The sequence below is a fragment of the Triturus cristatus genome, chromosome 1_2 (assembly GCF_964204655.1).
Source record: "Triturus cristatus chromosome 1_2, aTriCri1.1, whole genome shotgun sequence".
NCBI classification, from domain to species: Eukaryota; Metazoa; Chordata; class Amphibia; order Caudata; family Salamandridae; genus Triturus; species Triturus cristatus.
In genome coordinates, this window is record NC_140580.1 from 9,929,275 (window position 1) to 9,954,984 (window position 25,710).

The 25,710-nt window shown below is 47.9% G+C and overlaps 1 protein-coding gene across 1 annotated transcript; it reads left to right on the forward strand.

The window, feature by feature from the left end:
• The first annotated feature begins 388 nt into the window (after positions 1 to 388).
• On the forward strand, positions 389 to 25,165 carry LOC146866626 (potassium voltage-gated channel subfamily A member 2). The gene is made up of 3 exons (XM_085614422.1): positions 389 to 509; positions 15,864 to 16,302; positions 23,057 to 25,165. The coding sequence occupies exon 3, from the start codon at positions 23,198 to 23,200 to the stop codon at positions 24,695 to 24,697; it is 1,500 nt and encodes a 499-aa protein (XP_085470548.1). The 5' UTR covers positions 389 to 509; positions 15,864 to 16,302; positions 23,057 to 23,197; the 3' UTR covers positions 24,698 to 25,165.
• Positions 25,166 to 25,710: the final 545 nt, after the last annotated feature.

Below are 25,710 nucleotides of genomic sequence, written 5' to 3' on the forward strand. Positions count from 1 at the left end.
CGAGTCTTCAAAGTGCTTGTGCTCAGTTGTTTACTGGTGTGCGCGTGCAGCTGCACTCTGGAAGGGGAGACCCCGTCGGCGCTGGCGTGCCTTCTTTTCAAGCGCTGTCCCCTTTAAGTTGCTGGAGTCTCTGGCAGGTAAGCAGTGCTGCACAGTGCAGAGGGCTGGCTCCTTATGTATGCACCGCATGCCTGACTGCAGAGCCAATTGAGAGCCGGTGGCTGCCCGGCTCCGAACCCAGCCTCCGCGCCCAGTGCACAAAGGATGCCCGGGGTGGATGATGCAAGCACCGCGTCGGAGCAGGTATCGCCGCCTCAGGGTCACACCGTCATAATGCAGCGGAGCCGGGAACGCGTGCCGCGCCTCGTGCCTGCAGTGTGTGCATGAGGAAAGGCTCGTGCCCCGTAACCTAAAGCAGAGTCTGCCGCTTGGTCCCAGAGCCTACCCTCGCGGGTCCCAGTCCTATGGTGGTAAAGTTGATGAGGGTCATGGACGTGTAACAAGCAGAGGTAGCGTGAGGGGGGATATGCGTGTGAGTATGTGGCGGGCACGGTGAGACTGTGGCACGGTATGGAATACCTGCATCATTGTATTGCATGGTCTAAAAAAGTTATAGTATGATGTGACACCACAAAGCAAGGCGTGGTTGGTTTTCGTATGCTATGACATTTCATTGCTTTTTATTGTGCAGTATGGCCTATCTTGGCTTGTATGATGTGGTCTGTTTGGTATGGTATGGCATGAAATATCAAGGTCTCGTATTCAGTGGAAATGTGTGGCCTTGTATGGCATAATCTGTTATGGTCTTTTGTGGCATTGTATGGTGTGGTATAGTATGACATTGGAAACCATAGCAGCGCACAATCTGTTATGTTATGCTATAATTTTGTGAAGTTTGTTGCTGCGTGGCAGAGCATTCTATGCATGCTATAGCTTAGTATTGCAAGGTGGGATCTCATGATTTACTGTGATATGACATGCTATGCTATGACATATTCACTTGTATGTACTGGTGGTCTGTTACATGTTTAGTGTTATGTTTATGAGCGTTTATTTAACGGCACTTGTGTATCTCCAGCCATTGCCATAACATGGCAGAACAAAAAACAATGCTCACAATTGGATACTGGTTGTGCATGTGCGAATCCTAGGAAGGCAGCCTCAAAGCGGCGAGGCGCTGTGCTTTGGCTGTATTGTGCATGGCTTTGTGTCGGCGCCTGGTGCTGGCGCTGTTACTGGGGATGCTTCTGAGAGCCAGGTTTGAATATGCAGCAGGAATGTCTTCCCCGCCCCCACCCATACTCATTGTGTGGACGCAAATGCTGCAGCGACCTATACCATGGCCCCAGCTCCACTCCCTCCATCTCCTGCTCCCCACTCCCTCCATCTCCTGCTCCCCGCAGGAGATGGAGGGAGTGGAGCTGGGGCCATCTCCAAATCGGGGGAAACCTTCCCACCTCTGAAGATGTGCGGGAAGGAGCACTTGGCGGCTGCTGGGTCTGTCACGGAGTGAGGGCGGGAGGGGCAGCAGTGTGGGTAGGGAGGAGGGGTGTAGGAACTCCGGCTATAATATTATGCTGCTGAACAAAGGGGGAAACACTGACGCAGAAACACGTGCGCCCTTATTTCTAAGCAAGATTCACCCGAGTCAAGCATGCTACAAACAGTAGAGATGTGTGAGCAAGCTGCAGACCAACTGTCTGAATTTCATTAAGTTAAACACGTAGGTTCATACTCTCACTGCATTGAAGGGTGTGGGGGTGTGTTTGTGTGTGTGAGAGAGTGGGAGTGTGTTTGTGTGTGTGTGTGTGAGAGAGAGTGCGTGTGTTTGAGAGAGTGTGTGTGTATGTGTGTGCGTGCGTCTGAGTGATCTAATGTGCACAGCTGAGTTGGTAACAGTAATAACATGTTGTTTACAATGGGTAGCTGCCTTGTTTGGGCCGAGAGAGGTGCAGCACAGACCACAGACTAGCTTGTTGGTGTGGAAAAGGCCGCTTTTTTGAAAACAGGTGCACTTCACATCAATATTCCTTGGCCTGCGCCGTACCAAAGTAAGCCTCGCTAAATATTATCCTCCTACCTTTCCTCCCTCCCCCTCCTCTAAAAATGTTCCCCCCTCCAAAACATTTATAAACCCCCAAACTTGCAACTTTTAAACCTGTCTTCACCTAGCTAAATAAGTACACTCCTTATGCTCTTTCCCCTTCCTACATGCTCCCAGAGTGACCTTCCCAACCAATAAACAGTAACTGCAAACCGCTGTACCCACCATTACCCAGGAAAAAAACGTCCCCAAAAACATTCTTCGCCACACCAGCACCTGCTTCCAGCGACAACCAATTTACATATCCCCCCCCCCCCCCAGTGCACCTGGTCCCAACAAAACTACCACCGGGAAGAAAACCTCAGAAAAAACATACCTACCCCAACAAACCCTCCGGCAACTCCATAACCGAAAGAAAAAAAACCCTTCCTAGGGCGGGAGGGTGGGACAAATTTGCACCGCTATGCCTCCCAGGCCGGCTGTCGTGTCACAACCACTAAAATGGTGGCTGGTGACACGACATGGCCGGTTATATGGCCTCCAGTCCAAAAGTAGCCCAACCACCAGCCCAACCAGCCCAAAACCGCCCGGGGCAGCCCAACAAGCCCAACTGGGCTCCGGCTGCCCCCCCCCGGCCCAAAACCCCCCGGGAGGTGCAGGCCTCCCGATGGTCGGCCGCCCCCCCCCCAAAGCTCTATTGGGCCGAGAGGGGTGCAGCACAGACCACAGACTAGCTTGTTGGTGTGGAAAAGGCTGCTTTATTGAAAACAGGTGCACTTCACATCAATATTCCTTGGCCTGTGCCGTACAAAACTAAGCCTCGCTAAATATTATCCTCCTACCTTTCCTCCCTCCCCTCCCCTAAAAATGTTCCCCCCCAAAACATTTATAAACCCCCAAACTCGCAACTTTTAAACCTGTCTTCACCTAACTAAGTACACTCCCTATGCTCTTTCCCCTTCCTACATGCTCCCAGAGTGACCTTCCCAACCAATAAACAGTAACTGCAAACCGCTGTACCCACCATTACCCAGGAAAAAAACGCCACTCAGAAAAGTCTGGGCATAGGCTTTTCTGACCCCCCCCCCCCCCCCTTAGGACTCCTGACGTTTCGGGTATCTGCGGATGCCTAACGCCCTGTCCAAAACCTCCTTCACCTGTACTATGTATAACTCCATACCATAGCGGGACAGATGGACCCCGTCTTCCCTAAAGAAGGAAACCGCCGCATAATGCAGCTCTGGGTGCTCCATCCTACCAAAACCCTCCTTGCTGCAAAAACTTCTCATATCTCTGTTAATTTTCCTCCATGCCCTATCTATGGCCGCTGGTCGCTCCGCCCCCCTCCAATACCTCCTGGGAATAAACTCGGACCATACTACATGGCAACCCGCCCACTGCTGCCGAATTTCCAAAAGGTCCCTCTTCATTTGCTTCAGCAAAGCTAAACCCTTACAGGTCACCAGGTCGTTCTCCCCCAAGTGGATAACCAAAACATCCGGGCAAATCCCACCTCTAATCGACCTGTTCAATGCCGGCAACAACTCGTGCCATCTCATGCCCCCTTTCCCCTGCCAATGACACTAAAACAAACTAGGATCCAACTCCAAATTTAAACTGTAATTCTTGTCCCATTCATAACGCTCGGCTCTTTTCACAAACGAATGCCCGATGATGAGAATGGACAAAGCCTCCGATGCCGACCCCGCTACTGCACCTGAAAAGACACATATGTGAGAACGAGGAAGGAACATTAAGCCTGGACCCTTCCCGGAGCCCCGCATCCTGATGTATGTCCTATAACAGTCTGATTTCCATCGCCCAGGTGCATCAGATCTTCCCTCCCCCACCCCTGCTTCGCTGCGTCCATTGCCGCACCTATGCGGAATGAATGGGTCCCAAACTGCCTGGGGTCCACGCCGGGCCCTTGCAGGGCGCGCCTCAAGACCCAGATGAGTTGAGCCACCGTCACCTTGCCCCCCTCCTCCCTGCGAAAAACCTCCCCGACCAGCTGGCCCCCCCGGCTGCCAAAATCCTACCCCAGGCCTCAGGGCATACCTCCCGTTCCCCTACCGGCCCCATCGCCACCCACATCCCTGCTCCCTGTTGGTCCGTCTTTGAGCGCCCCAGGCGAACTGCCACCTCTCTGGACCGCAGATCCACCTCAGCCCACTGAAGCCCTTGCACCCCCCGTATACCCAAGAGCTCCGAAACCCTGAAAGCCCCGAAATACATCCCCGACATCAACATGGAAAAGAGCACCATTTCCTCGCGGTTGCGGCATACCTGTGTGTCCCTGGCTGATTGCCTGTTCACGACCTGCACCACCAACAAATTGTCCACCTTGAAAGTCACCCTCTTGTGAGCCAATGCCCGTGCCCACACCACCACCGCCACCACCAATGGGAAAAGTTCCAGAAATGCTATGCTTCTCCCCCCGCTCTTCCAGTGTGACGGCCATTCCGCGGCGCACCACTTCCCTTGCCAGTACAGCCCAAAACTCCCGCCCCGCCGCATCTGAAGAGATGGTAATGTCCCAGTCCCAGTCTTCCGCGGGGGCCATTGGAATACCATTAAAGTGTTCCAAAAATGTTCTCCACATGCACAAATCCGCCTTCGTGCCTGCCGATAAGCACATATGGTGATGCGGCAGCGACAGCCCCGACAATGACATGCCGAGCCGCCTGCAGAAAGTCCGCCATGCCCGCACCACCCTGCACGCGAAATTAAAGTGCCCCAGTAGGACCTGTATCTCACGTAGCGTCACCTTCCTTTTCGCCAGCGATGCGTCAATTAACAGCAGCATACACCCTTTTTTGTCAGAAGGCAAACGGGCCTCCATGGCCACTGAATCTAATTCGATACCCAGAAATTATAGCACCGTGCTGGGTCCCTGCGTTTTCTCTGGCGCCAAGGGCACACCCAGGTAGCCCATGAGCTCTGTAAAACTGTCCAGCTGCTGCCGGCAGTCCGCTGAACCGGGCAGTCCCACCAAGAAGAAGTCATCCAGGTAGTGCGTCACCATCTCTTTGCCTGTATGCCACGAAAAAAACTACTGCAGGAAGGTACTGAAACGCTCAAAAAGGGCACAGGGTATGGAACACCCCATGGGCAATGCTTTGTCCACGAAAATGGACCCATCAAACTGTATCCCCAACAAGTGATAATGCTCCGGATGTACCGGGAGCAACCGAAATGCCGACTTGATGTCGCATTTTGCCATAAGGGCCCCCGTCCCCACCATCGCGACCACATCCACGGAAGAGTAAGACACGGAGAAAAGCTTGGTTACAATAAAATCATTCACTGACGCTCCCTCCGGCCAGGACAAATGCTGTATCAGCCGGTATTGACCGGGCTCCTTCTTCGGAACCACCCCCACAGGAGAGATGATCAGGTCCCGCATAGGTATATCCCGAAAGGGGCCCGCCATACGCCCTTCCCGTACCTCTTTGTCCAATTTTTCCTGCACCACTGTGCCATGGGTCTTGGCAGATTTCAAATTCTCGGCCCACCTGGCAGCCAACGGACCCCCGTACCCCAGACGGAAACCCTCCCGAAAACCCCATTGCAGCAGTCCCGCGTCCTCCGTCCGAGGGTAAACTGACAACATTGTGTCGAGCTGATCCAGACTAATTGGAGTAAGAGCCTTTGCCCAAATGTCCCTGTCCCCCCCCCTGCCCTCTCTACCCCCTGGCTGCTGTCCCGCCTGTGCGGACTGCTGTCCGTGCCCGCCGCTTCCGGCCCCACCCCAGCTTTGCACCACGGGAAGGTGCCCTGCGCAGTTGGAGCATTCGTGCCTGAACTTGCAATATTGTTGGGCGCAGGTCCCTTTGTTAAAATCCCAGCACGTGCCCACTGACCACCCTGCCGTGGCTCCTGCCTGCCCCACCCCCCCACGGGTGGGGCAGTTCGGAAAGGGGCGTGGTGCTAGCGGAAGGCTGCTCGCCGTGTAAATCGTCTTCCCGAATTTGGCCCTCCCCATGGTCTGCTGGTAGAGGTCCGCGTCAATCTCCCCCCACTTCGCCTCCGGATCCCAGGCCAGCCGCGCCCTGAACTACTCATCGTAATGGGACCAGGCGTATCCCCCGTATGTCACCTGCGCCCGCCTGATCACGTCCATGTACTTGAACAGTGCGACTGACCTGTCCGGATATTTTTCGCAGTACACACTAGCGAAAATCAAAAACCCCGCCGATCAATTCTCGATATTCATCGGCACCCTCGGCCTCTTGGCCAGCTCCAGCTCCTCCTCCTTGGAGCCCTCCTTCGCTGTCAGCTCCCTATGAAGGAGCTTTAGAATATCCACGTACTCGCCCTTCCAGATTTTCTCTTTGGTCGCTAGCGTCAAATGGGCCCCCAATGGTTTCGTGATGCCCATATATGGCAACTTCTTTACGGGGATGTCATGGCTCTCCTTACCTTGTTTGGGCATTCCCCCTTCCTCCTTCCCACCCCCTGACCCCTCGGCCGACCCCGCGGACCCTTCCACCACCGGCGCTGCCCGACTCGTGTCATCCATACTCCCCGACTCTGGCCCCACCCCCGTGTCTTTCACGTATGCCCCTTTGCGCAACCGCACTCCCCCCTCATCCCCCCACCCCCTTGCATCAGTGCCCACCGAGACCCTGGCCTGCGGGACACCACCCGCATTCGCCCCTGTGTGCGCCTTACCTGGCGTCAAGGTCGGCGTCCGCACCGGATCCCGCCGCCTAACCAGTCGTGTAGGTGGGGCCATCACACTGTCTGCTTTTTTCAACCGAACCACACCGCTCTGGAAAACACTAGGTACATTGTTAGTCGCAGCCCCCCCAGCCTGCCCTTGCTCTACACTTTCTCCCTCTTCCACACTCTCTTCATCATAGTCCAGCAGTAATGGGCCGTCCTCCTCGGACTCCAGCCCTGATACCCCTGCGCGGCCCCTATCTAACCGGCTTGGCCATGGGCCGCCCTCCGCAGGCTCCAGCCTGCTCAAGCCTGCCCGCTCCCTACATGTGCGTAGCAAGTCCCCCAAATCTACACTATCTCTCCACTGCCCTGCGCGCTTCTCCTCCTTGTCCTGTTCCTTGTAGTCGGACCCATGACCCAGTCCCCCAGCGGCCGCATCGACCCATCGGGGTGAAGCCACCGGGACCAAGTCTCCTCTTGGTGAGTTGTAGCCGCATGAAACTCTCCTGAGCGCCGCACCACACTGTCCTGCCAAAAAAAAAAAAGTGGAGTCTGACATGCCGGGGTTAATTCTACTCCCCGCACTGCCGCTCCCCAAACCCACCCCCCGTGGGAACCCCCACCCCCGGCCTGCCCCCGACGCACTGGAGGAATGCCCCCCCGCCGCGATGGAGTGGCCTGCCCGCACCCGGCCCCCCCCACCCCAAGCACCCCACACGCCCCCTTCCCCCCCTCCCCATCGCTCCACTCCAAAGACTCCAATACCCACTGCTCCGCCGGCCCGTGCCCCTCCCCCCTCTCACCACCCACCGCGGCTGCCCCCAACCCACTCCGTCCGACCACCGAGCGCGCAGGCCCTCCGGCGCCCTGTCTAGCCATCCCCCCGCCTCTAATAGGTGCTTCGGCCCCCACGCGCCCCCTCTGCGACTGCTCTCTCTGCCCCCCTCCCCTCCACTCCCCCCTTGGATTGCCCAGGGGGGCCCCTCGCCCCCGTGCCGTCCCCCTTTTCTCTCACCCCAACCCCAACCTCAGCCCCCCCACCCCCACTCGCGAGCCCCCTGGCGGACTGTGCGTGGGCCCCCACGCCCGCCTCCCCTGAAGCTCCTGCCCGCCGCTAGACCCTCCTGCCTCCTCCCCTTCCTGGTCACTATCTATCAGTACTGGGGAGGCCCACCCGCTGTCAACCCTCGCGGTGGTGTGCCCCCCGCTGCCCAGTGCTTGACGCTCCTCACCTGTTTTGGCCTCGGGCGGCCCCGCCCGCCTGCAGGCACCTTCAGTGCCCCCCCTGCCCCCTCCCGGAACCTCAGAGCCGGCCACGACACCGAACCCCGCCCCGAACACGCTTCCCCAGCGCGGCCGCGTGAGCAGTTCGGGCGCGGCCCCCTGCCTCTGCACTTACCCTTTTTCGTGCACGTGGCGGCTCACAAGCCAGCACCGCCGCCGCAACGCCGCCCTCCTAGGTGGCTGCACTTTGACGTCGGGCCACAGCATGTCCATGCGGCCCGCATCCTCGATGCAACCGAAGCGCCTCCACTACGCAGGGATCCAGTAAACCCGTCATCCGATCACCGCAGTAAGCGAAAAGCACGCAATCCACCAACCGCGACCGACAACTGTGCGCTCTGCCCACAAATCCGTCAAATTAAAATGGTGGCTGGTGACACGACATGGCCGGTTATATGGCCTCTAGCCAAAAAGTAGCCCAACCACCAGCCGGGGCAGCCCAACAAGCCCAACTGGGCTCCGGCTGCCCCCCTCCCCCCCCAAACACCTCCCCCTCCCCGGAGGTGCAGGCCTCCCAATGTTCGCCCCCCCTCCAAAGCCCTATTGGGGTTTACCGCCATCGTGCACGAAAAGCACTTTCCTTTAGCTCTAAATGGAGCATATTCCGCCAGCAGCCCTCGAGATACCTTGCCACGCTGTTATCAGTGGAAGTGTCATTCTTCAAAGGCTGCAGGTGTCTGTGGAGATCACGCGCCTCCCGCCCGCTCGCGCACCGGGTGGGGCTGCACAGTAGACATGTTAAGATCGTTTCCAGTGAAACACTTTCTGCTCGCGCCGGAGTCTCCAAGCACCCAACGGATGCAAGGTCCCTAGACAGCTCGTTTGCGTGAACGCTCAACCGGAAGTCACGTGGCAAGACCCGAAAAGTGCGAGTTTAGAGCCGTTTGAAAGGCTTGGATTTCCTTTACCTTTAATCCTCCGTTGTCGCTGGCATTCCAAAGATAAATGCGCTGGACCAAAGCAAGAGCCGCTTGAAAGCCTCGGATTGCGTCCTTTCTACATTTGCGTTTGTGCGTGTAAGGAACACTCACCGTTGTACCTTCTGGAGCCGTCAAGGGGCTCGGTGCCTGTGCAGGATTTATCCTCATATAGTCTTTGTTTCTTTTCACGCGCTGAAACCACGCTGTTTCCTCCTGAACTACGTCTTGGAGTAGAACTCCCATGGGACTGCACGGCTGAGGACTTAACTGTGGAAACACTCCATGAACTCTTTCAGCTAAGTACTCTTCTATGTTCCATTACCTGTAGGCCAGAATAGTGCTGGAAAAAGCGCAGGCGCTGCGTACTGCCTTTGTAGGCGACTCCACAACCCTGGGTATAGCGAAACAAAACCCTGTTTGTTCTTCTTACCGGTTCTGGTGCTGGTTTACTAACTTTCCTGCCGCTGCCGCTGTCGTGCTCCCTAGCGGCCGCAGAGTGCAGGACTTCAGCCCCCAGGAGCCCTAGCGGCGGAAGGCCGCCTACATCACCAACAACGCGCACGGAGGCGCATAAATTTGAACAGAGCCCCGGCTGAGCAGGCGACTCCACAACCCTGGGTATAGCGAAACAAAACCCTGTTTGTTCTTCTTATCGGTTCTGGTGCTGGTTTACTAACTTTCCTGCCGCTGCCGCTGTCGTGCTCCCTAGCGGCCGCAGAGTGCAGGACTTCAGCCCCCAGGAGCCCTAGCGGCGGAAGGCCGCCTGCATCACCAACAACGCGCACGGAGGCGCATAAATTTGAACAGAGCCCCCGCATCGCGGGACCGCGCGCGGGCGGCGCCGGGCTAAGCCCGGGCAAAGGGCGGGCCCTCTGTGGCCCTCAGAGGCTCGAGGAGACTGGTCTGGGCCCATTCACTTATCGCCGCTGTTTTAAAATCTCTGCATTACTTCCATTATATATTTATGGTGTGCACATTCTCCTGTTGATCAGGAACTCTTCGTTACTTACCTTCAAATATTTCATCTTCTTTTAATTTAACATATATTTATTGTATTCATTTGGGGTTATAGTACCTTGTTGTATAAAGATGTCGGCCAAAAAACTACGTTCGGGGAGAGTTTTAGGGGATAGGGTTTGTATGTTGTCAAAACCCACTTCCCCTAGTAACAGATCTCCCAGTAACCCGCTACTAAAGGGTCAATCCCTGCTGCCTCAATTTTGGGAGAAGACGGTTTCTAGTAGGGGGATAAAAGATCAATCAGATATCCCGCCTTCCGAAGACCCCTTCCCATTGCCACCTGATAGGTCAGGAAATAATGGGGATGTTTCTTTTTATCCCAAGATTGAGCAGCAAACCAATGTGCCAGTCATTTCTACAGAGCTTCCTCTTACTGATCCCATTAGAGGTTCACAATTAATGATGGACAGTAAGGGTGTTTCTCAGTTGTCAAGTATTGACCTTGAGCTTTGTGGTCGATACTTAGCTGACGGTCTTTTGAACTTACCTGAAGTGATCAAACCCCCGACTGGTGTTTCTTCTTCTGGTCTTTTTCTTTTTAGTAGTACCCCCTCCCTAAAATCGCCAGATATTTTTTCTCAGTCTAATTTTTCCATGAGTCCACTGCTTAATTTATCTGACACTGGGCATAAGGGTTTGCTCGGTTATGATAAAGTGGAAAAACCGATTTCTGAATCCTTGATTGCATTGGAACATGTGCTGGCCTCCATCCTGCAGTTATTGAGTAAATTTGTGGGAAGTTCCGATTGCATTCTGGAATCTGTTACTCAGATATTAAAAGCTTTATTGTTAAAAGCTCCGGAAAAGGTTCTTGATATAATTCCTAAAGTAAGCCTTCAGGGGCACGAGTTGGGTAGTGTGCTCTTAAACGAAAATGAAAACTCAATCCAAAATAAACTCGTGGATACCCCTAAAAATAAGCCCCTTGTAGCCCCCATTTTACTCGTATCTAATTGCGCAAAGCTCTGCGACCTTGAAATTGAAGAAGAAAGCGTTGAGATTGCTGCTCCAAAAGCTGAAAAAGAACTATTTCCAATTTTTATACCTGAATCAAAGGGATTAGGGGGGGTTGAAAAGGGAAAAATTAGAAAACAAAGAAAGAATTTAGGAAAAAAGAGGAAACCAATCCGTAGATTTAGAAAGAAAAAGCAGAAACAAATCATTTTTGAGGATTCTCAGGTTTTAGACTTTAAGGTCCAAATGTCCGGAGAATCGGCGGGCAAGGAGGTGGTTTCCCATTCCTCTGATATCTTAAAGCCCCCAGTTCCGGGCACAGAAACCTTTTCTGATTGCCCTGGGAATGGTCCCCCACCGGAAGTAGGGAGTTGGGCAACTCCTTTACCCGAGGTAGAATTGCCTGGGCCGGTCCCCTTGCAGTCTGTAGCCCTTGATTCTTGTGCCCCCGTTTTTCCTGCTTCGGATGTTGGAGAGGTTCGGCCCCAGCATTTGCCCTCAAAAATGCCTGAAGCCTTTGTTGACACATTTACAGTAGATTTTTTACCCTTATTCGATTCTGACTTATACCTAAATAGAGCATGGCTACTCAAATATTTTAAGGAAATTGAGAGCCTAAAATTAATTCATTCAAATGATATCGACTTAGTTTCTATATTAGGAACAGCATCCGCTCCCTTTGTTAGGGTAAAGTTCTACTCTAAACTTATACTAAATCTTATTTTGCAACAGGCGGAGAGTTTTCAGTGTAGGGGAATTGATGTTTTACCTGTTCTCCCCTTTGGGAGAAATTGTTCCCCTCTTAATAGACTCTCTCAGCAGGGCAATGATCAAGATACTTTCTCTTCCCTATATGATGAATTAAAGATCTCTGTTTCTAAAAATACTCGCCGGGTGACGCAGGTAATGCCAGTTTCGTTCTCCCAGAATATTCCCCCAAACAAAGATAATTTTCAGTGGAATTGGTTGCCTGGGGTTTTGTCTACTAAAACCTTAGACAATCCTAAGCTCTTTCAACATCTTTAGCAACAGTTTAAAAGTTATCTCCTGGAATGCTGCCGGGATACATAATAATCCTGAGAAACTTCAATATTTATTCTCCATGAAAGCTAGTATTATTTGCCTCCAAGAGACCTGGTGTCCTAGTAGTTTATGTGCAGGGAAAGATTATTTTGTCCTTGAGGCAAGGGCATCACCATCAAAGAAAGGGCATGCAAAAGGTGGTCTTGCGTGCCTCTTGTCAAATAGTTTGAAATGGAATTTTACACATTATGTTGACCCAAAGAACCTCTTTCAGGCAGTGACCCTCCGCTCGCTATCAAGTAGGGGTACCAATACTTCATTAGTTATAATAAATGTATATATTCCCCCAGATGAATGTTTTAATATTTTATTGAAGCAAGTCTTTTCATATATTAAACAGCTTAAAGAGCTAGATACACCCCCCCATGTGCTGTTAGTCGGTGATTTTAATTGTAAGGTCTCTAACTCTAGTTTAGAGTTATTTAGAAATAAATGTAAAGAAGAAGCCTTCCTTATCCCTCAGATTCTCTTCCCTAATAAAATCAAAACTAATAAAAGAGGGAAGTTGTTATTGGAAGAACTTTCTGCAACTGAGGGGATAATAGTGAATGGTAGGCTCCCCTCTGATTCTCCTGCCAATTATACTCATAGATCCCCCTTCAGTCAGTCAATCTTGGATTATGTAATCATTGACTATGATATCTTTTCTTCTGTAAAAGATTTGGTAGTCCTACCGACATTATTTAGTGATCACAAGGTGATTACTATAAATTTGTCTTTATTTTTTCCAAGTTCAGACTCATGGTATCTTAATAGCGATATAGTTAATTTTCATAAGAATACTGGAAGATGTTTTTGGAATTTTAAAGCCAGGAAGGGCCTGAAATGTATTTTAGGAAAAACTATCCTAGAATTGAATGATTGGCAGGGTTCTGAACTGACTCATTTTGAGAACTTCATGAAGGAGGTTATTCGTGTTGCTAATAGATCCACTTTTTCTGAAAAAAGGAGCTTCGTTCCCAGTTCTTTGATCCCTTTAAATAAGGCGATAAATAGGTTAGTGCGGGAACAATTTCTGTGCAGATCTATTGAATTAAAAAACAAAATATATCTGTTAAAAAGAAGGAGAAGTCGCATTAAGAAGAAACTTAAAAAGGAAAAAGAGGATTCTCTTTGGATAAGCTTACGGGAGGCGGTTGTTCATGGTAATGTTAGAAAATTTTGGTCTCTCATTGGAGAGGGTTGTGGAGTTAGAGTCAGCCCTCATCCTATTCCTATTGCTGAATCGTTATGGGTGTCGTTTATCTCCGACCTTTATGCTGGGAATGGCGTAGCATTTGATTGTGAATGCTCCTTAGGAGCTCCTAGAGATGTTGAGCTTCCCATTGAAGCCCCCTCAGAGAAAACCATTGAAATGGCCATTAAGGATATGCGCTCCTCTGGAGCTATGGGGCCCGATGAACTTCCCATTTCGATACTAAAGTTAGACCCTGTCTTATGGAGTAAGATTCTCTTTCCTCTATTTAGAGCTTGCTTTTCCAGTAAGATTGTGCCATCCTCTTGGAAGGGGAGCATTTTGGTTCCCCTGTTCAAGAAGGGAGATAGGAATAACCCAATGAACTATCGTCAGATAGCCCTTCTTGATGCTATTGGAAAAGTTTTTTCCAAATGCCTTCTAGCTCTAATTACCGATTGGGTCGAGGTGAACCAGATTTTACCTCTTGAACAAACGGGCTTCCGCAAAGGGCATGGTACTTTGGATAACCTTACAGCCCTGCAGGTTATGCTAGATAAATATGTAAGAGTTCGGGGCGGAGGAGTCTATGCGGCCTTTATTGATTTCTCCACAGCATTTGATAAAGTGGATCGTCCTTTGCTGTGGAGAAAGCTAGCTATATTGGGTATGCCCTCTCTTCTATTAGACCTAGTACGATCTCTACATTCGGACACTTGGTGTCGAGTGTTACAGGGTGGAGAAAGGGGGCTCTCGCGGGCTATTCCCTCCACTAATGGTTTAAAGCAGGGTTGTCTTCTGGCTCCTCTGCTGTTCTCCCTGTATATTGCTGATCTTCCAACTTCACTTGCATCTTGTGTTGGCATAGCCCCGGTAGTGGGGGGTTATCCTATAGCCTGCCTTCTATATGCTGACGATATTTTAATTCTAGATCTAACCCCTAAAGGTCTAGCTAATCGTCTGCAGGCTTTACATGACTTTGCTGAGTCCCACTTCTTGAGGATAAATGCCTCAAAAAGTAAAGTTATGTGCATTACGGGGAGGAAAAAATCTAAATTCGAGAATTATGGCTGGTCAGTAGGTGGGCAGAAATTGGAAGTGTTTAAATCATATACCTTTTTAGGAAGAATTGTTTCTGCAAACCTGAGCGAGAGGCAGCACATTGATAACAACTCTCGTAAAGCCCTGTCTCAAGGCAAAAGCTTGAGTGCTCTTTATTCCGCTACAGGGAGAAGACACTTTGCTTTTTTACTAGAGGTTTATAAGGCAAAAATCCCTTCTACTCTCCTATATGGAATAGAATTGGTCGATTTAAAACACTGGGGCTTCCTTCATATGATTGAAGGAAAATTATTAAGGTCTTTAACCTCTCTGAATTCTGCTTGCTCTACAGCTGCTCTTAGACTTGAATTTGGTCTGCGTAGCAGTTGGGTACAGGCCCTGTCTGCATTAGTACGTTGGGTCGCCAGCCTCGCTAGAGGAGAAATGGGGACTCTGAGATCCCTGCTCAAGAGAGAATTACTGGGAAGTTTTAAAGAGCACTCTCAAATTGTTAAGAATTTCAGAAAGGCTGTGGCACTCCTTGAATTAGATGAGAGTTCTATCTTTACTATTTCTCCTTCCCAACTAAAATCTCTTTTGAAACAGGCTTCCTGGACTCTTTGCTTCACGAGGGATAAAGAATCCATGACAGCCAAGAAGCGAAGCGTCCTTCTGTTTAACACGTATTCTAGGAAGCTTGCTCAATCTTATGTATTTTGGAATTTATCACACGGCATTCGGAGATTTTGGTTTCTTTTGAGGCAAGATCTATTGCCGCTTAATTCTCTCTTGGCTAAATGGTATGGATCTTCACCCCTATGTAATTTTTGTAATATGTCCGCACAGGATTGTACTCATGTATTGTTTATTTGTCCTGCATTGCGCTCACTTCGTTTAAAGTGGCTACGATCAATTTGTTTACAATTGGGAATTCTTGATGCAAATTCTTTTTTAAAGGCTTTATATACTCCTCCCAATTAAATGTTTTGCTTCAATATTTTTAACTTTTTTAAAGGTTTTTTAGATATTTATTGATGAAATAAGGAGGACTGTGTCGTAGTATGTCCTTTTTAACGGAGAGTGTTGTAACTGTTTACCTTTTTCTTCTTATGATGGAATATGTACATGTATTTTGTGTATTTTGTTTGTGTGGCCCTCTTTGGAGTGCCAAAACATAATAAAATAAATTTGAATTTGAATTTGAATTAATATGAATAATACAACTTGAATGATAACAGTAATAATACAATAATGCACACAATATTAGCAATACAAATCAGGCCAGTAATTGTATTGATAATAGTTTCATCAGTAAGAACGATGATAGAATCTATATCCCAGATAAGCTTAGTAATAAGTGTGATGCTAATACTTGTCATAATAATACACTCATCGGGAATGATGACAATAATGGTTATTTACTCTTTATTTCCACCATCTTGCGGCCCCTTGAAAGGAAGGGCAGGAGTTACCATGTTTTAATGGATAGCTGCCTTTTTTTCTAGCAGAAAATGCATTAACAACAATCACGTTGCTGGGCTTTTGGGGGAGCAAGTGGGTAAGGGGCAGGGAGGCCGATGCGCACGCATGTCCTAGATGAGTTCCTGTGCAGGGAGGCTGGAGAAGGACGTGCCTGCGCGGCTACTGACTGTGTGCCTTGTTTGTTGCATTGCAGAAGCATGAGGATCCCTGAAGCCGCCTAGGACCGCAGGGCTGAGACGGTGGCTGCGAAGCACGGGCTCTCTGCAGAGGCGGCTCTCGGCGCTCCCTCCACCTCACCGCTGTGTTTTCCAGGCCGCGTCACTCCGCCCGAGGACACAAGGGACACCGGCATTTGCTTAGTTTAGCATCTTTTGAGCCTCGGCAGAAGGCTCTGCACAGACGCGCCTCTTCCCTCAAGGGATGAGGTTCTGAGGGGACCAGGAGCTTCTCGTGCCTGACGGCGCGCAAAGTCGCCAGGCTCATTCCGGGGCCTCCCCTGCAGATGATGACTCATCAAATGTGCTAACTTGGCAAACGGCAAGTTATGGGATGCCGGTGTTCATATTTAGTATTCCCTGGAAACCGATCCAAATAATCTGTGTTGCTAGGCGACCCCCGACTTGCTTCCTAAGGTAACTTCATGTTTATATTGGCATGCCACTGTTCCTGTACGTCATACCCACTTCCAGTGACGAATGCTAAAGCCAGGGGGCGACAACACGATCAGTCACGTGGGTGCAGTTGCCTCCTCTGGCAGTCACGATGATATTGTATAAAAACACAGAAGACAGGTCGGAATAATAATGCTTATGTAGCCCTGACATTTAACGGGGTAGATTGGTAGTTTGAGCAAATATTTGCGAAATCATTAGTAAATACGTTATTTTGCACTACCAGTGTAAGTAGGTGTTAGAAAACAGAACAGTTGTGTTTTATGTCTGGGATCCATACATTTCCTGGAGGGCTTACTACATTTCTACCTTAGCACTTCCGTTGCGACAGTATGTTTTTTAATTTTTTTTTTATTGAAACCACAGTATCAAAAGACAATACAAAAAGAGAGGAAAACATAATAATTTGACAAGATAAGGTACATTCAATCAAAAAACACTACCCCAAGGGGAAAACGTAAATAAAAGCAGAAAAGTTAATAAAGCTACCTCCCAGTATGATTGATCATGGCTTTCCAAATAGTGAGGCCAAATTTCTCCCTACTAGGCCTTTTAACAGAGTATAAACTAACTTCTAAATTAAAAATATTATAGAACTTTGCACACCACAGTCGAGCTACTGCTGTTGCGATACAAATTAAATAACAAAAATTAGACAAGGATTGACCATCCCTTAGTTCCTCCCCAATCCCTAATAGCATCATACTGGCTGAAATTCTGACTGGGTTTCTAGTAACTAATGACAAAAATCTTTCTATATCGCCCACAAACTGACATAGCTATAAATAAAATATATGCAAAATATCAGCATTGTCAGTCCTGCAGCGAAAGCATTTCCCATCGTTTACATTATTACCAGCACCACCCCATTTCATCATTACGGCTGGAGTACGATAAAGGTTAAAAACTGTTTTATAATGCTGCACCCTCAGTGAAGCTGAAAGACAAACTTTCCGAATAATTTCTATCGACCTTTGTACGGAAATCGTATTGTATCCCAAAGTATCTAGCCACCTAAGGTTGACTTTATCCAGGTCATCAGCCCTGCTGGTTAGCAGTATTTGATACAAAGACCCATTCCTTTCCTTACGGATGATAGCATCGACTATTCTATAAGGGGTTAAGGCAGAGGCATGTTTACTAAGAAAATCCCGAATCTGTAAAAACTTATAGAATTGTGTAATTGGTATTTTATATTTATCCCTTAAACTATTAAATGAAACACACACCCCATCTAATGAAAAAAAATCCCCCTGACGTGCAATACCTTTTAATCTCCATTCCAAGACAATATGATCCCAAAAAATAGAAGGCAGTAATAAATCCGCCGACATTGGTTTATAAAACGACACCCTGGGGATATGAAAAAGTCTTCTAACGGTGTTCCATACCCCATAAGCAGCCCTCAAAACTTTAAAGCGTGTCCTCTTATAATAGCTGCCATCCAGCCTATTAAAGAAAGAGTTATAAGTCGCAGGGCCAAGAACCATTTGATAAATGGAAGGTACCTCCGCCGGATTACTAATTTCTTCCCCAGACAATAAAATACGCATGTTAGCCAACAGACAGGCCAAATGATAAAAAAAGAAATCCGATACTGCCCACACACCCCTGTCAAAAGGCGGAATCATAAATCTAACCGTTCTCCGAGGTTTCCCCAGGGCCCAGAGATACCTTGCACAAAGTGATTGAAGATATTGAATCCGAGGTTTAGGTATCTCTAAGGGCACTGCTCTAAAAAAATACATCGCCCTAGGCAAAATAACCATTTTCAAAAGATTAGACCTCCCGACTAATGAGAGGTGCAGGCTCTCCCAGCTTTCTAATGTAGCTTTAGTCTTTCCCAAAATAAGGTCCCAGTTGATCTGAACTAAATCATTTAAGCAAGGTCTGATTTTGATGCCCAAGTAGGTAGCTTCCTCGACTACTCTATAATCCCTAACCCGTGTGCGATCTGTACAGACAATTTGGGTTTTAGTTGTATTAAGCTTATAGCCTAAGACCGCTCCGAATTTCCCAGCTAGATATTCAATTTCAGGCAAAGCTGTATCCGGGTCAGCTGTTAAGACCGCAATGTCATCTGCGTACGCCAAGACAGAAAAATGCTCGTGCTGTACCATGAAGGGTAGAATGTGATGACTTAACTCTAACATATTTATAAAAGGGTTAATATATAACGCAAACAGGAGCGGAGAGCACGGACACCCCTGTTGCGTCCCTCTAGAAATTACAATGTCCTTAGAACAGTACCCCATTGTACAGATCTTAGCTGTAGGAGATTGGTACAGAACCTTCAAGGCCCGAACAAACCCTTGACCAAATCCCATGAGTTGTAAAACCCTCATAGGAAATTCCAGGCCACACGGTCAAATGCCTTCTCGGCATCGAGCAGGACAAGCCCCAGGGTCCTGGACTCGACCTGTGCGATGTCGAGAAGGGTCACAACTCTATTAATATGATTAACAGTCGCCCGCCCTGGAATAAAGCCGTGTTGACGTATCGAAACCAGGGGAGACACGACCTTCGCCAACCTGTTAGCAAGCAACTTCGCATAGAGCTTGCCATCGCAGTTAACCAGCGAGATTGGACGGTATGACCCAGGAAGGTCAGCGGGTTTATCTTTCTTCTTAAAAATTATTATATGAGCCTCCTTCCAGGTTCGAGGCGTGCAACCCAAACGAGGTGCCTGAAACGTGACCAACATATCTTCCTTAAGATCTTGAAAAAACACTTTGTACACTTCCATATGGAGTTTGTCAGGACCTGCGGCTTTGCCCCCTGTCATGGGGCTCAGGGCTTGTTCCAACTCCTCGCTAGTAAAAGGACTATCCAAAAGCTCAATACCCTCACTGCCCAACTGTTCCCAAGGCAAGGGGGGGAGTCCCAAATCTAAGGGAAGATCCACAGGCCCTTGCTCAGTATAAAGATCCGAGTAAAAGGCATGTAAAACCTTCAGAATTTCTTGTGGGTCATGGACCGTTAGGCCCCCGCTATTTTTAATAGCTTGTATTCTCTGCTGGGCTTCTCTTGCTCTAATCTTCTGGGCAAGACACCTACCCGTAGCTTCACCGTATTCGTAGCATTGCTTCTTGTAAATCTGATATTTAAAAGCAATTTCTTGAGACCATATATAATTTATATTAGATTTACATAGTGCCAAATTATCCAATACATGAGATAGGTCATTACCGGCTGCTATGCCACGAGACAGACTCTCTTCCGCTATTTTTAGTTGGTTACATAAATTCAACATGGTAAGCTTAGCTTGTTTTTGTAGAAAAAGGCTATAGCTCAGCACTTCGCCTCTGAAACAAGCTTTAAACGAATCCCAAACCATATCACACGAGGCTGACCGTCTATTTATTTGAAAATAATCTTTTATCCAGCTCTTCATGTAAGAAACAAATGAAGGATCCAATAAAAGCTTCCTGTCAAAGGAAATTTTTTTATCGGGCTTAAAGGTCGCAACTTTAGGAATACTAATTGTCACTGGAGCGTGATCAGAGGTCACCCTAGGATAAAGTTGTATTAAAGAATCGGAAGCCAACCCAGGAGATGTAAAAAAAAAATCTAATCGTACCAGCTTATTATGAGGGGAAGAAAAAAAGGTGAATCCGGGCTCTTGAGTGTGCAGAGTAGCCCAAACATCCACTAGCCCATGATCAGAAAGTAACTGGCTTAGTGCTTTATAAACTTTGGGCTTTCTGCCCTTATAATCCTGGATCCCTGATTGTAACATATTGCCGGACAGATTAATATTGAAATCCCCACATAAAATTAGTGGTGTAGGCCATCGCGCTAGTTCCTTGTTCAGATATTCCAAAACCATGGCTTCGTCCAAATTAGAGCCATAGACAGTACATAAGGTGAATCTTGCATCCCCGACTAGACACTCCAAAACAGCCCAATGGCCCTGAATATCTACGGACTGACAGCCTGCTGTCACCACAGTGTGCCTAGCCAAAATCGCTCCCCTCTAACCATATTAGATTGCTTAGATGCTGCTAATGTGATAAACCCTAAATCAGTCAAATTCTGCCGCTTCACCCAGGGGAGATGAGTCTCCTGCAAGCAAACTATATCGGGTTTAATAGCCCTAAGTTCAGCTTGGACTCTCTTCCTTTTGTTGTAATTGTTAAGCCCACATACATTAAAGGAACAGATTCGCAAACCTAAATTGGCCATAGATAAAGCAGCTGCATCAACCTTTTGAAATGTACCAGATCCATGATCAAAAAAAGAATTTTACTCAGAAAGCATGATACTGTGGAATTTTTTTCTTTTAACCCCCCCAACAACCCCGCAACACCCTTCCCCTCCCCCACCCTTACCCCCACCACCCACTCCCCCCCAACCACCACCCCCACCCACTTCACACGGCAAAGGGACCATAGGTCCCTGGTGATGAGGAGCTGGAGGCCCCCGCTGGAAACCCCCCTCCCTAAGAAAAAAAAATGGAGAAACATATTATTAGAAAATCAGCTCAAATTCGTCACAAGGCCATGAACCATCTCATAACCCACATCAACCTAAATCGAACCCAAAGGGCACGGCCTGCAAATAGGTAACAAAAAAAGGAGCAATGCAACTCGAAATTACTATACAGATGCCTATATGGCATGTTGAATTGAGTGCAAAACTTCTTTGGCCTGAACTTCAGAAACAAAAAACTTTGTCTGCCCCTGATATAGCACTTTTAGTTTTGCTGGACTGAGCAAAAATGCTTGTGCCCCTTTTGCTTGAAACAAAGAGATCAGTTGGCGAAGCTGCCACCTTCGCTCAACTGTCGCCTGGCAAAAATCTGGCCTTACAAAAAAGTCACAACCCTTCCCTACTCTTTTCTTATTTGGCCTGGCCAGATCAAATAGAGCTTCTCGAGCCCAAAAATTATTTAGAGAGATCAAGATAGCCCGGGGTTGCTCTATAGATTGTCCAATTTGCTGTCGCATTTTAAAAGGAAACCGGTGGGCTCGTTGTAGTTAAATTTTCCAGTCCCACTGATTTAGCTCTGGGAAAGCTTCTGAAAACAGTTCTATAACATATTGACTGATGTCAACACCTTCAGTCCCCTCTGGAATACCCAGAATCCGAAGGTTATTCCGTCTCATCCGGTTTTCTAGATCAGAAAGTTTCCAAGTCACGTCATCCTTCTGTGCTTTAAGTGCCTCTGTGAGCCCCTTTTGCACAGCCAGATCATCTTCAAGCATGGAGATCCGCCCCTCTGCCTCACCAACCCTGGCTGCGATATCTGAGCATGCCTTGGCTACCTTTCTGATGGAATTCTGTACCTTGCGACAAGCCCCCTGGGTTCGAGCACTTTCCAGCCTTGTCTCAGCACGGTGAGCCATAATAGTCTGGTATATTGTGTCCAAAGTTATCTCTTTCGGAAGATCTTGAGCTGGAGTTGTAATAGGCAGAGCTTCACCGACTTCTGCCAGTAGGGTATTACCAACCGGAGTAGAAAAAGAGTAGTCCCAAACCATGGAACCTACATACCCCTGTGTATTACTAGAAGTAATATCTTCATACTTTCTCTGTTCTTTAGCTCTACGAACAGTTCCTGTCTGGAATGAGGATGTATCTTCCTGGCTTCCCCTACCGGATGGCCAGCCAGCACTATCAGTCTCATAATCTGCCCAGTCTTTACTCCGATTTACATCCTCAGAGGATGAGGAGGGGTCTGATAATGAATAGAACTTATCCAATACATCAATTTCTCTACCAAGATCAGTTTGATGTCTTTCTTGCAGATTGGATTGATCCATAACAGTCTTACTATAACAAACACCATTAACCTCCAAAACACCATCTCCTTGCGTATATTTTAAGGAAACTACAGGACCCACAATGCCATAGCTGGGTGACACAACCTTCCTACTGGGTTCAACCCCTTCAGATGCCTTGCTTTGTATTGGTGCCGTTTCAACAATATCTGAGCTGGCCTCAGGGCCCGTGATAACAGCTGTCTACCCAGATAAATTCTCTAAAATGTGTCCCCCCACAGTCATAGTAGATGGTAAAATCAAACCTGGGCTCGAACCTGCTGTAGACATACCGGTAACAGATACACCAATACTCTCCTTTTTCTTCGTGTCCTCCCCTCCGGTCAAAGATTTCTTATTTTTAGCAGTCTGAGTTTTAAAAATGGAGGGTACGGTCTGCTTCCCCGGTTTGATGCCGTTTTTAAATTCGGGTCGTTTTGACCGCTGCTTCCCAATGACAAGTCTTTCCCCTCTTTTACCGCGCTGCCGGCAACACCCGTAGTTCCACGGGTCCTAACATTCTTCGGCGCTTGCTTCGGCGCCATTCCACCGTCCGTATATCCAGAGTGATTAAGCAGCGCAGCCACAGAGAAACGTCGCGGTCAAATCCATTGATGTATCCACAATGAGTCCCTCTGTACCAGCAGCGCAAGCCTCCAAATCATTCCGATCACATCTACATCATAAAGCCTTCAATCCCAGTTCCTCAGACCCCTCGCAATTCATTCCCCAAAATAAAAATGTAAGAGACTGCGGGAGACTGCGGGAGGAGGTAACCAGAGGAGCGCTCGACACCAGCTCACTCGGCTGGTCGACCAGCCGCCATCTTGCCGTGCGACAGTATGGTTCTTATGAATGTTTCCAACTATGTTTCATAAACTCCACTTTATTGGTTTCTTTGCGTGACCTTTAATTAATGTTCAATAGGTTCTAATGCAACCTTTTTATTCCAGGTTGAAAGGCACCCGAAATGCCAATAAAAGCGACCCCAGATCAATCTTCCAGATCTCACAAACAATGATTTGATGTGTCTGACAAGCTGGACCCGGGGCTCTCAAAAACACCGATAGTGACGAGTTCTGTCCATCTTAAATATGACTGTTGCCACTGGAGAGCACACAGATGATGCTGCGGCTTTGGCAGGCCACCCCCAGGACAATTATGACCCTGAAGCAGACCATGAGTGCTGCGAGCGAGTCGTCATCAACATCTCAGGATTGCGCTTCGAAACACAGCTCAAGACACTAGCACAGTTCCCAGAAACCCTCCTGGGGGACCCCAAAAAGAGGATGCGCTACTTTGATCCCCTTAGAAACGAGTACTTCTTTGACAGAAACAGGCCCAGCTTTGACGCCATTTTGTACTATTACCAGTCTGGAGGGCGGTTGAGGAGGCCAGTCAATGTGCCCTTGGACATCTTCTCTGAAGAGATCAGGTTCTATGAACTTGGTGAGGAGGCCATGGAGATGTTCAGGGAAGATGAAGGCTTTATCAAGGAAGAGGAGCGGCCTTTGCCTGATAATGAATTCCAGAGACAGGTGTGGCTTCTTTTTGAATACCCCGAAAGCTCTGGTCCAGCCAGGATTATCGCAATTATCTCTGTGATGGTGATTTTAATATCCATTGTCAGCTTCTGTCTTGAAACACTGCCCATTTTCCGAGATGATGATGTAGACATGCATGGAAGCGTGGTAAGTTATCATCCAAACTCCAACACTACCGTGATCTACCATCAGTCCACATCGTTTACAGATCCATTCTTCATTGTAGAGACACTGTGTATAATTTGGTTCTCTTTTGAGTTCCTAGTGAGGTTTTTCGCTTGTCCAAGTAAGGCTGGGTTTTTTACCAATATAATGAACATAATAGACATTGTAGCAATTATCCCTTACTTCATCACCCTGGGAACAGAGCTGGCCGAAAAGCCAGAAGACGGCCAGCAGGGTCAGCAAGCAATGTCCTTGGCGATACTCAGAGTCATTAGGCTGGTGAGAGTGTTCCGAATATTCAAGCTCTCAAGGCATTCTAAAGGTCTTCAGATTTTGGGCCAGACACTGCAGGCCAGTATGAGGGAGCTGGGCCTCCTCATTTTCTTCCTTTTTATCGGTGTCATCTTGTTTTCGAGTGCTGTCTATTTCGCAGAAGCAGACGAAGAAGACTCTCAGTTCCCCAGTATCCCAGATGCCTTTTGGTGGGCTGTAGTTTCCATGACAACAGTGGGCTATGGAGATATGGTCCCTACCACCATCGGAGGGAAGATAGTCGGCTCCCTCTGTGCCATTGCCGGGGTACTAACAATTGCCCTACCAGTACCAGTTATTGTGTCCAATTTCAACTATTTTTACCACCGGGAGACCGAAGGGGAGGAGCAAGCACAATATTTGCAAGTAACCAGCTGCCCAAAGATACCATTGTCCCCTGACCTGCTAAAAAGCAGAAGTGCCTCCACCGTTAGTAAATCTGATTACATGGAAATCCAGGAAGGAGCCAATAACAGCACTGAAGACATTAGAGAGGAGAACCTCAAACCTGCCAACTGCGCCCTGGCAAACACAAACTGTGTAAATATAACAAAAATGCTAACTGATGTGTAAGAGTAATCCATAATTGTGGTATCCATGTAGCTCAAATAGAATATACGTGAAGGCATATCACGGCATATTTCAATTGATCTAGTTTACAGTGTGGTTCTCTGCAGGGACAGCAATAGTAAACAAAATTGATTTTGTATTCATTTTGTAAACTGCACACCAGATGTAGAAGCCTTGGTCAGTTGGCTCATGTAGATGTGTTTTTTCATAATAGGGATTTAAGTTTCCAAAGATAAGCAATATGTGGGTATTTTTCTTTTGAAAAGTATTGCCACATAACCAATGCAACCGCATCAACTGTCCTAACCATTCTTTTGAGGGACCTCATGTAAACACTGACAACCAATGACCCTAAAAATGTAGCAAATCTTGGTACTTTAGTATCATACGGACACTCAAATCTATCTATATCTACCTGCTTAGATATAGATAGTGTAATACTGTAGCAGACGTTTGAAGCACATATGTAATTGTACAGAGGGTCATGCATATTTTAATCGAAATACATATATTTTTCAGTTGAGTTTTTTAATTTATATATAAAGCTCAGTTCTTTTTAACAATTGTGAGAGTGAAAAATATTCCTCGGATGGCTTGATAACTCGAATTGCTGCATTGGTTTCTTTCTCTGCAGTGTCAGCTGGAGAACTAGAGGCATATGATAATTATAATCCAAAGTCATGTATTAAGTCCAACATTGTCTCCTGCTGTTATCCAATTTGCTGTTTTGAGGTTCATCGAAGCACACGCACTGCCACATCATTGAGTTAGAACATCCTCGTTTACAAAGCTAGAGCAGCTGTCTTGTGGCATAATATCTTAGTACTGCTGCGAAGGCATATGTGATAGCGTAGTGCTGCATGAGCCGTGCATGCTTCGTACATGTTTAATACACAGTGCAAATATATACCTAGATATACACCTGTATTTATATTTTCATAGCAAAATACACAATACTAATGTTTTCTAGAGTGCATAATCTAAGATAGTCTCTAGGATGGGATTTACCTATAGGA